Source organism: Paroedura picta, chromosome 2 (assembly GCF_049243985.1).
Source record: "Paroedura picta isolate Pp20150507F chromosome 2, Ppicta_v3.0, whole genome shotgun sequence".
In the NCBI taxonomy this organism is placed as follows: Eukaryota; Metazoa; Chordata; class Lepidosauria; order Squamata; family Gekkonidae; genus Paroedura; species Paroedura picta.
The window spans coordinates 36362586-36378179 of NC_135370.1; the positions used below are offsets into that span (position 1 = coordinate 36362586).

General features: G+C 40.8%; 1 protein-coding gene across 3 annotated transcripts in view; it reads left to right on the forward strand.

Moving 5' to 3' along the window:
* TLK1 (tousled like kinase 1) overlaps positions 1–15594 on the forward strand; it is an 80663-nt gene that overhangs the window by 51984 nt on the left and 13085 nt on the right. For all 3 annotated transcript variants that reach the window (XM_077319736.1, XM_077319739.1, XM_077319738.1), the window contains exons 6-17: positions 68–154; positions 925–1014; positions 2510–2602; positions 2954–3064; positions 4094–4230; positions 4877–5065; positions 6620–6686; positions 10521–10618; positions 12860–12941; positions 14020–14111; positions 14196–14285; positions 14580–14749. In XM_077319736.1, coding sequence (XP_077175851.1) covers positions 68–154; positions 925–1014; positions 2510–2602; positions 2954–3064; positions 4094–4230; positions 4877–5065; positions 6620–6686; positions 10521–10618; positions 12860–12941; positions 14020–14111; positions 14196–14285; positions 14580–14749 — 1306 coding nt within the window. The remainder of the gene's footprint in view (positions 1–67; positions 155–924; positions 1015–2509; positions 2603–2953; positions 3065–4093; positions 4231–4876; positions 5066–6619; positions 6687–10520; positions 10619–12859; positions 12942–14019; positions 14112–14195; positions 14286–14579; positions 14750–15594) is intronic.

Sequence of the window (15594 nt, forward strand, 5' to 3'; positions counted from 1 at the left end):
TGTACAGAAGCATATTTTTGTTAAATAAAAGATTAATTCTTATTGGAGTTATTCTCTTTCTTTCTAGTACCAAGGTGGAAATGGGTCAAGCCCAGTAAGAGGAATGCCTCCTGCAATCCGTTCTCCTCAAAACTCACATTCCGCCCCTTCTTCCGTAAGTTTGATCTGCACAGATCTTTATTGATGCCATTCAGTAGAAAATTCCACTACTCTTCCAGAAGTTATGGGGGGGGGAGTGTTGATGGCGGTGGGTCACAACAATATATGAATCTGCTATACCGCTGCTTTTCTGTTTGTAAGTGCTGGGAATATGCTTGCATAGAAAACTCCAGTTCAAACACTGTTTGGGTAATTGCTTCAGGAGTGTTCCATTTTTACCTCTGAGCAGGTCGATAACTAGGTACCTTGGGTTGGGGGGAGGGGGGTTAGTGCAAAGTACAAGAGAAACAGAAATAAATCTTTATGGTGGTAGAAACTCATAATTGTAATTGGTCACTGACATGGAGCGATACCAGTATGGAAGAAAGTCACTTTCTCTTAACAAACAAAATTCTTATTTTATTTAACTGGACAAGAAAGATAATGCTGTGTCTTTAATATGTAGCCTTAATACTGTAGAGCAGGGGTAGTTGACCTGTGGTCCTCCAGCATTTCCTGGCAGGGGCTCATGGGAATTGTAGTCCATGGACATCTGGAGGGCCACAGGTTGACCACCCCTGCTGTAGAGTGAAGAACCATTTGGTTCTTTGTTGTATCCTTAGATTGGTGGCTCCTTTACTCATGAGGAGCTGCAGGGATGGTAGAAGAAAGACTCTGAACGCACTCCTTTCCTTTGAGCGGGTTCTTAAATTCGTCTTTAACTTTATCGTCTTCAAAGTTGTCCAGTGAAAATATAAATTGCTGTTTTGTATGTGCCTGTTTTAGGTTCGGCAGAATACTCCCTCTCCTACTGCACTATCCTTTGGGGACCACCTTGTTGCCCAACCAAAGCAGTTGTCATTTAAAATTACTCAGGTAAACATTTTATTCTGTATTTGGTGCTAAAAATACATGGGGTTCATTGTTTTTTATCATCCCCCCCCTTTTTTTTTCCCCCTTTGAGATTTGGAAGAGTAGTGCTTAGAAAAGGTTGCAGGTGTTTTATTGAAGGATTGTTAAAACAAATAACAGGAAATGAAACAGTGGTTTGCATCTTACAACATGTAACTACTTCTAACATAGGTTACTCCTGTGATTTCCCTTAGAGATATTTGTTTTAAAGAAATGTTGATGGAAACTTCCAGCCTTGGATTTTCAGATGTCATAATCTTAAAAGTTGAAGCTGAAAGTGAAAACTTCAACTCAAGCAATGGAAGGATGCAGATAATTTACGATCAGAGCTGTGTTTACTCTAAAAATAATAACATTAAAACTATTTGCATGTAAAAAACTTGAGTTGTGTAATCAGTATAATGTAGGCGAATGTAGCAAGTTTGCATATTCTTATTTTGCAGAATTCTGCCGTTTTCTCACAATCTGTTCTAGCTCTACTTCCCATTGGATAGGCAAGAACAACACTGAAGCCCGTTCCCCAATATCTGAAACTTTCTTAGCCACTTTTCTAGGGAGTTCTCTACATTCTTTCAGGCATATTTTCCAAATGTAAGAATAGAAATCTGCCATTTATTTTTTTTTTATAAAAGAAAAGGTACAGTTTATTATCTGAGTTCTATGGCCACTACCATATTCTGTGATTTAAAAAAACAACAACAACATACTTTCATAGATGCACAGAACCCTGATGATAGTTATACTTGTATCAGGATCTTACAGTTATTTGAGGTTAGTGAAAAATCTTATCCTGATCAGTCCAGTCTTTTTACGGTCTAATTTTTGATCGTTTCCTAGTTGGACCTTGAATTGGCTTTCTGGCTGCTGAGCGGTTGATGGGTTCTTAGCTTGGTTTCTCACTTGATTCCAGGCAGCCTGGTGACCACAGTCTCCAGTTAGATTACTCAAAGGATATCTGTTTTTTGTTGGTATCTCTCCTGTGCCTGCTTCCCTTTGAACCAGTTGGGTTTTTTTTTTTTGCAGAATCTGCAGCTCATAAGGTAGAAAGTCCTGGTCCCTAATGCAGTGGTCTAGTCCCAGTGCTCTCTTGAGCTATTTTCTTAGCCGCTGCAGCACAATCCTTTGTTACAGTTAAGAGCTCTGAATTGTGGTCACCTTCTCCATCCAGGGAAGAGAAGAGCTGGGAGCTGCCTTTTGTGTGCTCTTTATACCAGGGGCAATCAACCTGTGGTCCTCCAGGTGTCCATGGACTACAATTCCCATTGAGCCCCTGCCAGCAAATGCTGGCAGGGGCTCATGGGAATTGTAGTCCATGGACATCTGGAGGACCACAGGTTGACTACCCCTGCTTTATACCATGCAAACAGGCCATTTTACAAATGACCAGGATGCCTCATGATGCAACTATCCATGCTGTGTTTCCTAAGTTTGTTTGTATTTCCCACCGCTCTTTCTGCAGACTGATCTCACAATGCTGAAATTAACTGCACTTGAAAGTAATAAGAATCAAGACTTGGAAAAGAAGGAAGGTCGCATAGATGATTTGCTCAGGGTAAGTGTGATGCTCGTAAGAATAAGGGATCGGGCATCAAATTTATGAAAGTATAGAGCCACTTAGGATGGCAAATAAATCTTTTGTTACTCCATTTGGCTCAAGATGCCAAGATTATGAATGGCATACAATGTGCATATTTTCCCCCTTACGTTGTGTCTCCCAAATTATTTTTTTCACTTATTTTTTTCACTGAAGTCCCTTTTTCTTCTCTAAGTTAATTTATTTCCGGTTTGTGGACAGATCTAATGTTTTTGCAATCATGTGGGGTAAATGTTCAGCTCTTGTTCGCATTTGTGTGCAGAATTGGTTTGGTGTATACACTTGATTATCCTTTTCTTTAATTCTTAGGCTAACTGTGATTTACGACGACAAATAGATGAACAACAAAAGCTACTTGAAAAATACAAAGAAAGGTTAAACAAATGCATTTCAATGAGCAAGAAGCTTCTGATTGAAAAGGCAAGTTGAATTTACGGTGAAAGAACGCTGGGATAAAATTTAGCTGCCAAGGCAGAAGCTGAAACTTACTCATTGGATCACACCAAGAAGGAAAAGAGCCTTCTGAGGCTGCTTTGAATGCTGTTGCTCAGTCCACTATCAGTGGATTCTTTCCATTGCAGTAATGCCACAGTAACCCACGCAGGCTGCAGTCCTGTGGGCAAGACCAGTTTTGTGGGCCTGTTCTGTACTGTCGCCTCCTTCAAGGAAAGCAGCTGTGGACAGGAAGCTCCCTTAGACCATTTATGCACTGGAGGTTTCATGCTGAGCTGCAGGCTGGAGTTTTAGTCAAGGTGGGTTGGCCCACCTCTTCCTGCACCCACATGGGGGAGCACCTGGCCTGGTGCACCTCATCCGGCCCGGATTTATTCTTCTGCATGGGAGCTGGGGCAGTGAAATTCCCAGTGCATAAACGGTCATGCAGATGTGACAATATGTGAATGGGCCCTAGAACAACTGTCTTGGGGCAGTACAGAAATACAGGCATGGGCCCTGCAATTCAAGTCCAGCGCTAGCATGAAGGAGCCTATCCTAGTTTCTCAGTTTTTGTCATAGAAATGTATTTTAATGTTCTAATACGTTTGCAGAATGTGCTTAATTGAAAATTGCTTTTTTTAAAAGCCGGGGAATTTTTCCAGAGTAAGCATACAATTTACTGCCCTTTTTCTTCCTACTGAGAGCGACCCAAATGTACACAGCATAAAGTGTCTTAGAAGCGGGAGGCTTTCATAAAGAATTGAAGGAGTTACAGCTTTCAGCCACGTCTCTTGTCACTGTTGATTTTGTAAGGCACTAACAAATAGGTGGCTGTTCGAACAGTACTTGCAATCACAGCTGATGTGCTAAATGGTGCAATGGGAGGGGGGCGGGGCGGGGGGAGTGCTGATTCCAGGGACGAGAGAGTTTAAATAAAAAGCTCTAGATCCATTAAATACACTCAGGCTCTTGCAAAGGCTCTTCTGCCTAACTAACAATATTTTGGCTTTTTAGAGCACACAAGAGAAACTATCAAGCAGAGAGAAGAGTATGCAAGACAGATTACGCCTCGGGCATTTTACAACCGTTCGACATGGTGCTTCGTTTACTGAACAGTGGACAGATGGCTTTGCATTTCAGAATCTTGTGAAGTTAGTCAATGTTATGGTTTTCAAAATTGATAGTAATTACCGGTCCCTGCAGCAGGGGTTTAAATTAGTTAAGATGGGGAGCGTTGGGATTAGTTTTTCATACGCTTTTTGAAATTTCAGGATACAGTACAGAGCTTTTTTTTAATCAGTGGAGAATGAGAAATTTCTTAAGTTTGAAAACTTTGAATGTGAGCAGATAAATGTTTCTCAGGAAGCCTTTAAAAAATAGACACACTTAACAAGATATCTACAGATGGAAAAAAGTTTCAGTCTGGATCATGGATTCACAAGCTGTGGCCTCTGGGCTGTTGTTTTGTAAAGAGTTTGCAGGCTCTCAAATCTGCATTGTAGTGGCTTCTTCAGGCATTCCTATTGGAGCAGCAAGGAAGAACAAACCTTGGTGACTAGTGGGGTTCTGCTAGCATAAAGTGGAAGGGAGAGTAGTCGCCAGAAGAAAACAGCTGCCACTGCTAGGTTTGTCTGCAAAGAGAGGAACGAGGTGGAAGAGGCTGGGAGACGTTTTGCTAATTGAAGAGTAGGGTAGGAGTGAGAGGAATAAAACGTGTCATTTGAATGCCTGGCTGGAATAGGTTGTGGTAATCAACGTACAGAAGAATATTTTATGCACGATGTTCTGGGTTTACAGGCAACAGGAATGGGTAAACCAACAAAGGGAAGATATTGAAAGGCAAAGGAAACTTTTGGCAAAGCGAAAACCTCCGTCGACAAATAATTCACAGGCCCCCTCTGCCAATTCAGAGCCTAAACAGAGGAAAAACAAAGCTGTCAACGGAGCAGAAAACGATCCATTTGTTAGACCCAATTTACCACAATTGTAAGTTTGAACCGGTTTGTCCTGTTTTTATAGGTTAACAGTCAAAATGCCTGCCGTGATAAGGACGTATTAATTAATCAGTGTGTAGATATTAATTTAGATGGGAGTATCTAAATAACCATACACGGGATTAATGGGGTGAAATCTTTCTGTTCTGTCTCTGGTGGTGTTGATAGGGAAACTATCTTCTCAGATGCTTAACTCATCCCATAGAGTTCAAAGAGCATTTGGGGGAATGTGCATTACTGATTCATGCATGTTCTGATTGCAGTGATTGAAGATCGTAAGACATGCAGATATTCCATAAAACCCAGAAGTTAGACTGTACTTACCGTATATACTCTCATATAAGCCAAGTTTTTCAGCCCTTTTTTTAAGCTGAAAAAGTCTCCCTCAGCTTAGATGCGGGTATTAAAAAAACAGCTTCCAGACAAGACTGAAGGGTGGGGGTGGGAGACAAGTATACTTGCCTGAAGAAGCAGAGGCAGGAACAGCAGAGACACAACAAGCCTGGGAGGGAAAGAGCAGTCTCCGCCTCTCTCCCTCACTGCCTTAATGAGGCTAGCACGAGGCTAGCACGTGTTGCAGGAAGCTCTGAAGCCTCTGTCTCAGAGGGAGAGCAGAGAGCAGAAGAAGGAAACGCCCCTTGAGGAAGGAATAAAGGCAAGAGGGTCAGAGGGAAAGAGAAGAGAGGAGGAGGGGTGGGAAGAAAAGGGAAAAAAATCCTGCCCAAAACAGGGGAGGGGAGGAAAGGAGAAAAAGCCACTATCCAAACACCACCCTCGGCTTATATGCGAGTACATACGGGACTAAACCTGGATATAGAAATTAAGTAGATCTATGCCAGCATCAAGTACATATTTAAGTGATTGGTTTTCAGAAATATTACGTCTACTAGTGCAGCTATACCACAAAAGTCACTGTGTACCTTTTCAACAGAATCCCAGGAGGATCTATTTTGAATTGTCATTGGTATCATAACAGTAGTTCCTGCAGGTTGATATTTCTTAAAATGTCATTCCTTAAGATAGTGCTTCTTCTTGTTATAAAATATGGCCAATGCTTTGTTCTATACTTAATCTTTATTTCCTTTTATAATTCCAAGGTCCAGTATATCTCTTATTGTTGTGAATATTTGGAAACTTTAAGTCAGAGGTAGTCAAACTGCAGCCCTCCATATGTCCATGGACTACAATTCCTATGAGCCCCTGCCAGCGAAGGGGCTCATGGGAATTGTAGTCCATGGACATCTGGAGAGCTGCAGTTTGACTACCCCTACTTTAAGTGGTAGAGCCTTATTTTATATCAGACATTAGCCATATTTTAGTCCAGTGGTAACAAGAAAAATAGGGCTTGTACTGTCACCATTTAGGGGAGGTGCCTATTTAGGAAAGGTGCTTTTCAGAGCTTGGTATGTTTTGCTCTCTGTCCAGGATACTGGCCATCAAGAATGTAACTGTTTATAAGATCCTGGAATTATCTGTCTAGAAGTCATACAGGTATAAATTAGTTTTGTAACTTAATTGAAAGAGTTTGTTCATACTAATTTTACAGGCTAACGTTAGCAGAGTATCATGAACAAGAAGAAATTTTCAAGCTCAGATTAGGACATCTCAAAAAGGTATGTTTTTGTTCTAAATTGTGTTTCTATTTACTCAACCATATGAAAGTTTAAAAAAATAATCACAAGAGAAAGCTGCCTTACAGAACAGAATGCTTTACAGAATGGTGATGTCAGAGTTCGCTGTTAGCATACCGAGGAAGAACTAGAGATTTAACATTTCTGGTAGTGTTAAAGCCATGTGAAAAGTTGAAATAGCTACAAAAACTCACTTTCCTATGAAGCTTAAACCTGAGTTGCTGCTTTATTTGTAAATTCATCATGGGTTATCTTTGTTGTTGTTGATAGATGCGGTCATGTCCGACCCATCGCGACCCCATGGACAATGATCCTCCAGACCTTCCTGTCCTCTACCATTCCCCGGAGTCCATTTAAGTTTGCACCGACTGCTTCAGTGACTCCATCCAGCCACCTCATTCTCTGTCGTCCCCTTCTTCTTTTGCCATCAATCGCATTAGGCTCTTAGCTTAGTGGGTAACTTAGCTTATAAAATTGTATCAGATGGCATATTTATGGAATTTAAAAGTATAAATACCTTTATTTTCCGCAAACACATTTGCAAATATACCCAGTACTAACAAGAATCTGGAAAACATCTGTACCCCATGTTAATTTTGCATTTTTCACTCATTCCAAAAAGAAAGAAAAATATTTAATAGGAAGATTTTTTTTTAGTGTTGCCTAAAATTTCCTAGCTTTTCAGTAGAAAAATCTTGGGCGGGAGACTGTTTCCCCTTAATTTTTAAGTATGTGCCTTATATTTACTATATAGCCTGCTTTTCTTGGTGATGCTGAAGGTGGGTTACATGGTGCAAAACAGTCCATTCAAATAGCATGAAACATCCAACAGGGCAATAGGATTAGGATTATAAAAATTAGAAACAACGCAAAGTGTCACATGCAAAAGTGTATACATGCAAAAACATGCAAAAAATGGAATTACTAAAGTAGACAATGCAGAAATATAAACAGTGTAATAGAATGCAATCCTGTTATCTTCATAAAAATGCCATCCTGAGCCCTCCCTCCCTCCCTCCCTTCCTTCTGAAATCACAGTTTATAATCCTTTCCTCCCTCCCTCGAATTTCTATACTGCCCTCCCATAAGGCTCAGGGCGGTTTACATAAAACATCATGAGTATACATCATAATTACTGGCAGCAAACGTAATGGTGGTTCCAAAATGGATCATAACAGATTATAACAAAATACTACAACCGATTCACAGTGTGACAACAACTCTCAACGCTTAACTTGAACCTGTGGAAGGTCAGCATGCCTTAGACCATGGAGGGGAGTGTTTGGGGGACCAGCAGATGTTGTTGAGTCGCCTGGCCTCAACCAAATGCCTGGTGGAGGAGCTCCTTGGTGTTAAGATGGAGTATGAGTAAGCAGAAAGGATTGCCTTTGTTCCAGATGACGATGAGCCTTTGTAGCAAGATGCACCTTAGCGGCTCTATATTTTCTGGGCTTGTCATTGCTTCTCCGATGACTTATAATACAACCAGACAGTGTTTCCTGCTTCCTGCCTATTTTCAGCCTTTGTTCTTCTGTGGCCCTACATGGGTGTGAATAGCAGTAACAAGTTGGTCAACAGAGCTAAAGGAGAAGGGAAGAAAGACTGGCTGCCAAAACTGAGTCTGTCTAGGGAGGCTTTAAATCTCCTGATGTTCTAAAAAAAACAAATCCAGAAAAATATGAATTCAGGAGCCAGGCAGCTTATTGAAAGTCAAATCAGTTCTGGGCTGTGCCGCTTCAGACTGCAGTTATGGAGCTGCAAGATGCTTCCTGGGAAACATCTCTTACCCTTTTCCCCTGAGTGAGAGTGAATGCTCTTCCCTGAATAACATTAATGCAGCTCCACACTTCTTGAATGAATGGTTTTACCACGGGGTGAACTGTTTGCCTGGAATATACTATACGTGCAATAGAAATCCATCACAGTTACCTAACTGAAAAGTCAAAAGTGTAGCCTTTGTTGTGTTGTGTAACTAACTGGATGTGCAGGATATTCACATAGTTCTTCTGGCTTCTCCTGTGGAAAGCTCATCTGAATCAGTGGAGACTAGTCAAGCATTTATGTGGTGTTTTAAACCATAATTCCATACCAGCATTCATGGGAGAGGCATTTACTCTGTGCAGTAATGTTAACGCCGTATTCTGCAGTGTTTTCAATTACTCTATAAAATTTGAGTACTTTGTAAACAAGAAGCACGTAACTAAGCTGTGTACATAATGCTCTGGCGCTTTTTTTTTAATTAGCAAAGGTAATGCTTGTTGCATGAATAAGGCAAGCTCAATTTACCAGTTATTTCATACTACTGCTCCCTTGAGTACTTAAGATTGTAGTTGTAAAGCAGTGCCTTATGTGCCTGCAGTGGAATATTCTTCAGCAAAGAGAGATTGCCAACAGTCTCTCGTTTTGTGCTCATTCACCTCGCTTAGAGACAATGACTGACTGTGACAGATAGGATCAGAAGAGGCTTTTGATTAGATCCCTGAAACTGTGAGTGGAAGGAAAGGAAAATAACTGCTAGTTGTCGTTCAGCAAGAGGTTGCCCGAACCTGAAAGTCACAGTTTTTCAACAAAAGAAGATGACAGTGTGGAATTGCTGAATTACAATTCCTAAACAAGCTAAGTAGAAACGTTCTTGCTTAGGAATCTGGGTCCAGAAATATTACACTGGGCTCTACTTGGTGTAGGGCTTAGGAGTGCAGACTTCTAATCTGGTGAGCTGGGTTTCATTTTGTGCTCCTCCACATACAGCCAGCTGGGTGACCTTGGGCTCTCCACAGGACCAATAAAGCTATTCTGACCAAGCAGTGATATCCGGGCTCTCTCAGCCTCACCTCCCTCACAGGGTGTCTGTTGTGGGGAGAGGAAAGGGAAGGCAACTGTAAGCCGCTTTGAGACTCCTTTGGGTAGAGAAAAGTGGCATGTAAGAACCAAGTCTTCTTCTTCAGTAATATCAGGGCTCCCTCAGCCTCACCTATGTCTGTTGTGGGGAGAGGAAAGGGAAGGCAACTGTAAGTCGCTTTGAGACTCCTCCGGGTAGAGAAAAGCGGCATATAAGAACCAACTCTTCTGCTGCTGCTGCTGTTGCTTGTTAGACCTAAGTTGGGATAGACAGTGGTTTCCTTTCACAGAACAGGTGCCAAATTAGCCTAAAAGTCTCGGAAGATTGAGTTACCACCTATTATGGCTGTTTTGAATTGTTCATCATGTATACATTTGAGCTTTGCACAGTAATGTCAGACTGTACCTCTAACAGTTTCAAGCTAAAGCATGGCTTTGATTAGTTAGTCATTTCTAAGGAACTGTAGTGTGTGTGTGTGTGTGTGTGTGTAATTCCCTTATATAAAGCGAATTATAATATTGGCCATTTTATTTTTACTTTTTATCTGTAATTTTTACTTTTTTTGTTACAAGCTGATAGAAATATACTTCAGTCATATTGTATAGCTTAGGTTTTCGTGAACAATTACACTTTTCTCTGGTTCTACCTCTGAATGTTTGTGGGTTCTACCCCTACACATTAATACTATACATTAAGAGCTATCACACGGATCTTGGTGTCAAAGCACTTCCCCAAGAGTATCTTACTTTGTTTAAGCATGAAATCCACTGCCTTTTAGCTCCTGCAGTATATATATACAGGGAAAATGTGGAACATATTTCTTGAATTAGGTGCATAAATCTCACAGATAGTTCAGTTTTTCAGATGTTCTGTCATTGCCACTGCTGTTGAGACATTAGTAAAACACCCTTTGCAGAAGCTGAGTATAAACAAAACATAAATAGAGCTTTCATAGTTGATATTTTTTTCACTTGCAGGAGGAAGCTGAAATACAAGCAGAACTTGAACGTTTGGAAAGAGTTAGAAATCTTCACATACGAGAGCTCAAAAGAATAAACAATGAAGACAATTCACAGTATGTCACTGGGATTTTAATCTTGCGTGCATATTTCTTTACGACCTTCAGAGTGGATGCAATGTGGAAAATAACCATATATAGCTCTTATATTCTCTTTCGTTTTATGTCTACATATATTTAGCTTAAAGTCGGCTAATATAATTGTACTTTACATAAATACTGCTGGGGATTACAGAATAATTAAAATGCATTGCAGTGCAGTTACTTTAAGAAAATGTAAGCAGGATCAGTGGTGCTAATATCAAGAAGGCCTTTCAACATTAAGTAATTACTGTAGTGGAGACTGTGTATTTAATAAATCCCAGGCTTCACATGAAATTAAGATTGCTTATATGTGTGTATTACTTCAGTAGTGAGGCCTTGAATTTATTTAAGTTTATAGGGACCGTAAACTTTGGTTTACTGTATAGCATATGTGTAACGTGTGTAGCCCCATAACAAATGTCATAGATTCAGATGAGAAGTGAACCAAAGTCCTAGGAGCCACCCCCCCCCCCCCTTTCTCAATTTCTGGCTCTCAGCACACACACAAAATACTGTAGTCTGGTCACAGGAAGTAGAATGCGTCCTTCACAATGCTATCTCCTATTCTGCATAGATTCAAATAGGTAGCTGTGTTGGTCAGAAGTAACACAATAAAATCAGCGTCCAGTAGCACCTTTAAGACCTACAAAGATTTATTTCAAGGCATGAGCTTTCGAGTGCAAGCACTCTTCCTAGTCTGAGGAAAAGTGCTTGTACTTGAAAGCTCATGCCTTGAATAAATCTTTGTTGGTCTTAAAGGTACTACTGGACTTTGATTTTATTGTCCTATTCTGTCCTAGTGGGGAAATGATGCATTGGTGGGGAAGGGGATGTCTCTATATACCCTAAAACTGGTCAAGCAGTATCATGATGCTTCCAGCTGGACATAGTAAACAACTTTGAACTTTCTTCTCTGAAGAATGCCTAAATGGTCTTGTCTCCAAAATGAGAGACGGTGCGTCCAAGAGGGAGCGGTATATAAATAAAAAAATAAATAAACGAGAGTATCCTTGGATCATGACAAATAGAATAAAACATTTAAATGATAAAATCAATCCAATAAAACCAATTTATATTTAAAAAACCAGGAACGACCGCCAATATGGGTTGGATACATTTTGCCCTTTTTTAAAAAGGTTAATATTAGTCAGATGAGATCTGGGGGACTAAATATAACCCCCCTTTTGTTGATTGCCATAGCTGCATCTTCCTGTAGGTCCTTTTCGGTCCTGGCCCCCGACCTGGTGGAATGAGCTTCCAGAAGAACCGAGGGCCCTGCAGGAGCTTTCGCGATTCTGCAGGGTCTGTAAGACGGAGCTCTTCTGCCAGGTCATTGGCTGAAGCCAGGACCCGGGAGATGTAGGGGCCCCTCCATAGTAAAGAGCAGTTAGAATAAAATCAGTCTACATCTGGATTAATTGGGACCTCATCCCTGAGGCACTGGGGTTGGGTAGGGATAAAGGAGGAGGTTGGGCTCAGTTTTTTATTTTTTCACGCATCCGGAAAATGGGATCTGTCCAGTTAAATTATGTTGGGTTTTCATCTTTTATTGTAACCTGCCGTGAGACTATTCTCGAGAGCAGCGGGTCAGAAATTGAATAATGAATAGTAATAATAATAAGAAGAGTTGGTTCTTATATGCCGCTTTTCCCTACCCGAAGGAGGCTCAAAGCGTCTTACAGTCACCTCCCCTTTCCTCTCCCCACAACAGACACCCTGTGGGGTGGGTGAGGCTGAGAGAGCCCTGATATTACTACTCGGTCAGAACAGCTTTATCAGAGCCGTGGTGAGCCCAAGGTCACCCAGCTGGCTGCACGTGGGGGAGCGCAGAATCGAACCTGGCATGCCAGATTAGAAGTCCACACTCCTAACCACTATACCAAGCTGGCTCTCATAAGGACTGCCTATGTGCAAGCATACTGTCGGATGGTGGCTCTAGATAGCATACAAGGAAAGTTGAGCATGGAACACCAAAGACATCCCACTTATTCCAGGTAGAGTTGTGCGAATCGGCCGTTCCAATCCAGATGCCGCCGCACACAACCCTACAACCAGTAGCATTTCCTTGCATCTGATTTTTTAATCTAATTTGACACTTGTATCTAACATTACACTGACTGGGTATTAGGTATCCTCACAACCCCCCCCCCCAAATGTAGGTATTGGGAAGTGTTATTTCCCAGTGATCAGAACTGTTGCTTTCTTTCTTTTAAGGTTCAAGGATCACCCTACGTTAAATGAGCGGTATTTGTTACTTCATTTACTCGGCCGAGGTGGCTTTAGTGAAGTATATAAGGTAATGTCTCTCATTTGGATTAATTTTTACATTTCCGTTTGCAATTAAACTTCGGAGCCTTCCCGTACAGCTCCACGGAGCCTCCTGTGGTTAATAGCATCCATTTAAAATAATGCTATCAGTGTAAAAAAATTTTAAAAAAAATTCTTAACTACAACTCAACAGCAGTAAAGCAAAACACCAAGCTGGTGCATGTGTGTTTTAATACAGGGTGCACAGGACTAGATAAAAAAAACTGCATTAACTTTATGAACATTTTGTGATCCTTGTGCAAACAAATTTAACTGGTCAACTAACATTCATATGATTACAGTATTTGCTGGCGTATAAGACTACTTTTTCCCTCCTGAAAAACATGCCTCCAAGTGGGGGGGTCGTCCTATACGCCGGGTGCACTTCAGTTGGGATAGACATAGCTGCCCATAGTGGCCCATAGTACTGTAATGTAATGTAGCAAACTCTATATTTTGAGTGGAAATGTTGGGGGGTCATCTTATACGCCCAGTCGTCTTATACGCCGGCAAATACGGTAATTCCATAAAGATTCCTTTGAGAACTCTAATCATCTCATTGTGGGTGTGCATATACACACATGGAATAGGCTCGAGTTAGTCCACTTGGGGCAGCAGCTTTTCCAAGATGTTCTTGTTACCACATTTTTATGCATGGAGAGGAGTGGGGAAAGAACTGCTTCCATTTCGTTATGCACAGTAGTTTGTACAGAGTGACTCTGAGTAGCTTGTAAAGCAGATGGCAATGCTACATGTTCCTGGCTGCTGAAGGAAGCTGAAACATATTGAATTAACTTTGCATGATTAGGCAGACGGGTTTTGAGTTTGCTGAGACTATTTACACGTAGTCCAAAGGCTACCCAAAAGCATCTGAAAGACTACTGGATTTTTACTACTGGATTGTAAAGTTGCGTACTGTATGCTACCCGAGCTACAAAGTTCTATTTAAGCTTTGCTCACGAGGGTATGAAATAGCTGTAATGAGTTTACTGCACGAAGCATGTTTTTAACCCTTTACAAACGATTTGCTGTCTCTAGTGACTACTCTCACTCAATGTGCGTTCTAGGCTTTTGATCTCTATGAACAAAGATATGCTGCTGTGAAGATACACCAACTCAACAAAAGCTGGAGGGATGAGAAGAAGGAAAACTACCATAAGTACGTTTTTAAACACCTTTTTGTTATTGTGGTAAGTGAAAACAGTATTTTTGTGGGGTTCATGGTTAGTTCTCTCTCTTTCAGGCATGCTTGCAGAGAGTATAGAATACACAAAGAGCTGGATCATCCAAGGATAGTAAAACTCTATGACTACTTCTCCTTGGATACAGACACGTAAGTATACAAAACGAAGTATTTTTGTTCAAGAGGAGTCAAAATAACATTGGGAAGGAGTAAAGTTTACAGTGGTGGCATTTGGCCTTACTATATATGTTCTATAATTCAGATTTTCTGAATACAGGGAGTTCTATATTTTTTAGATTTCTGAAAAGACTTTGCTTTCCTAACCGTGAATACCTGCGTTGAAAAGAATATTGTGTGAAGATGAATGTTCAAATTTCCCTTGTATAATTAGATGGCCTGCGTTTCTTGCCTAACTTCTGCTTTTCCCCCCCTTCTCTCCTTTAGGTTTTGTACAGTATTAGAATATTGTGAAGGCAATGACCTGGATTTCTATCTCAAGCAACATAAATTAATGTCAGAGAAAGAAGCAAGGTCTATTGTAATGCAAATAGTAAATGCACTGCGGTATCTCAATGAGATTAAGCCACCTATAATACACTATGATCTTAAACCAGGTAAATGAGAAGCACTGGAAAACACTGTAACATGAGGCATTGTGTAGCATCTCTCTGCAAGATGCTGTCCTTTAACACCTGTGAGGCGGCAGCCTCTGCTCCTTCTCTCCCCCCTTTTGTTTAATCCATTGGATGTCACATTGTTTTGATTTTCCTTTATACTGTGGGTTATTGTAACACAGGAAGGGTTGTTTAATATCCATTTGGGGGGAGGAAAAGGTTTCCTTTCCTGCTAATCCCTTCCCCACGTAACTGCAAATAAATGTTTTGAAACTTCTTAGTTTAATCGGTCTTTTCACTTACCACTCTTCCCTTTTATGTCCTCATCCATAAATTCTTCCATTTCCTCTTTGAAAATTCATTTATACTCCTTTCTGTTTATTTCTTAAGTACTCTGCTTCATTTAATGTTCTTCTTTGTTTGTTTCTAAATGTATTTACTGCTTTGATGTCGTCTGTATTTCTTGACACGTTCAACTGGGGTAGATTTTCTTGCATGCCATGTCAGTGAAACAATAACTATAAACATCTTTGTTTGAGGGAGGGGGGCTTAAATTAGCATTAAGAAGTTTAATCATCTTTGACCATGGGCTCCAATTTATAACCCAAGTATTCTTCTAGTCATCTGGAGTGTTTGATGCGTTAACAGATTTCTGCTAATAAAATGTTTATTGCTTTATGCCAGCCTCTCTCAACCTTTATGCCACTGAGAAACCCCTGAAACATTCTTCAGGCTTCAGCAAACCCCCGAAATAATGTCAGCATGCCACACCTTCCTGCCCCGCCCCAGAAGTCATATGTCACCAGAAGTGACGTCACCCAGACACTCCCAGCAGTTGTGATGTC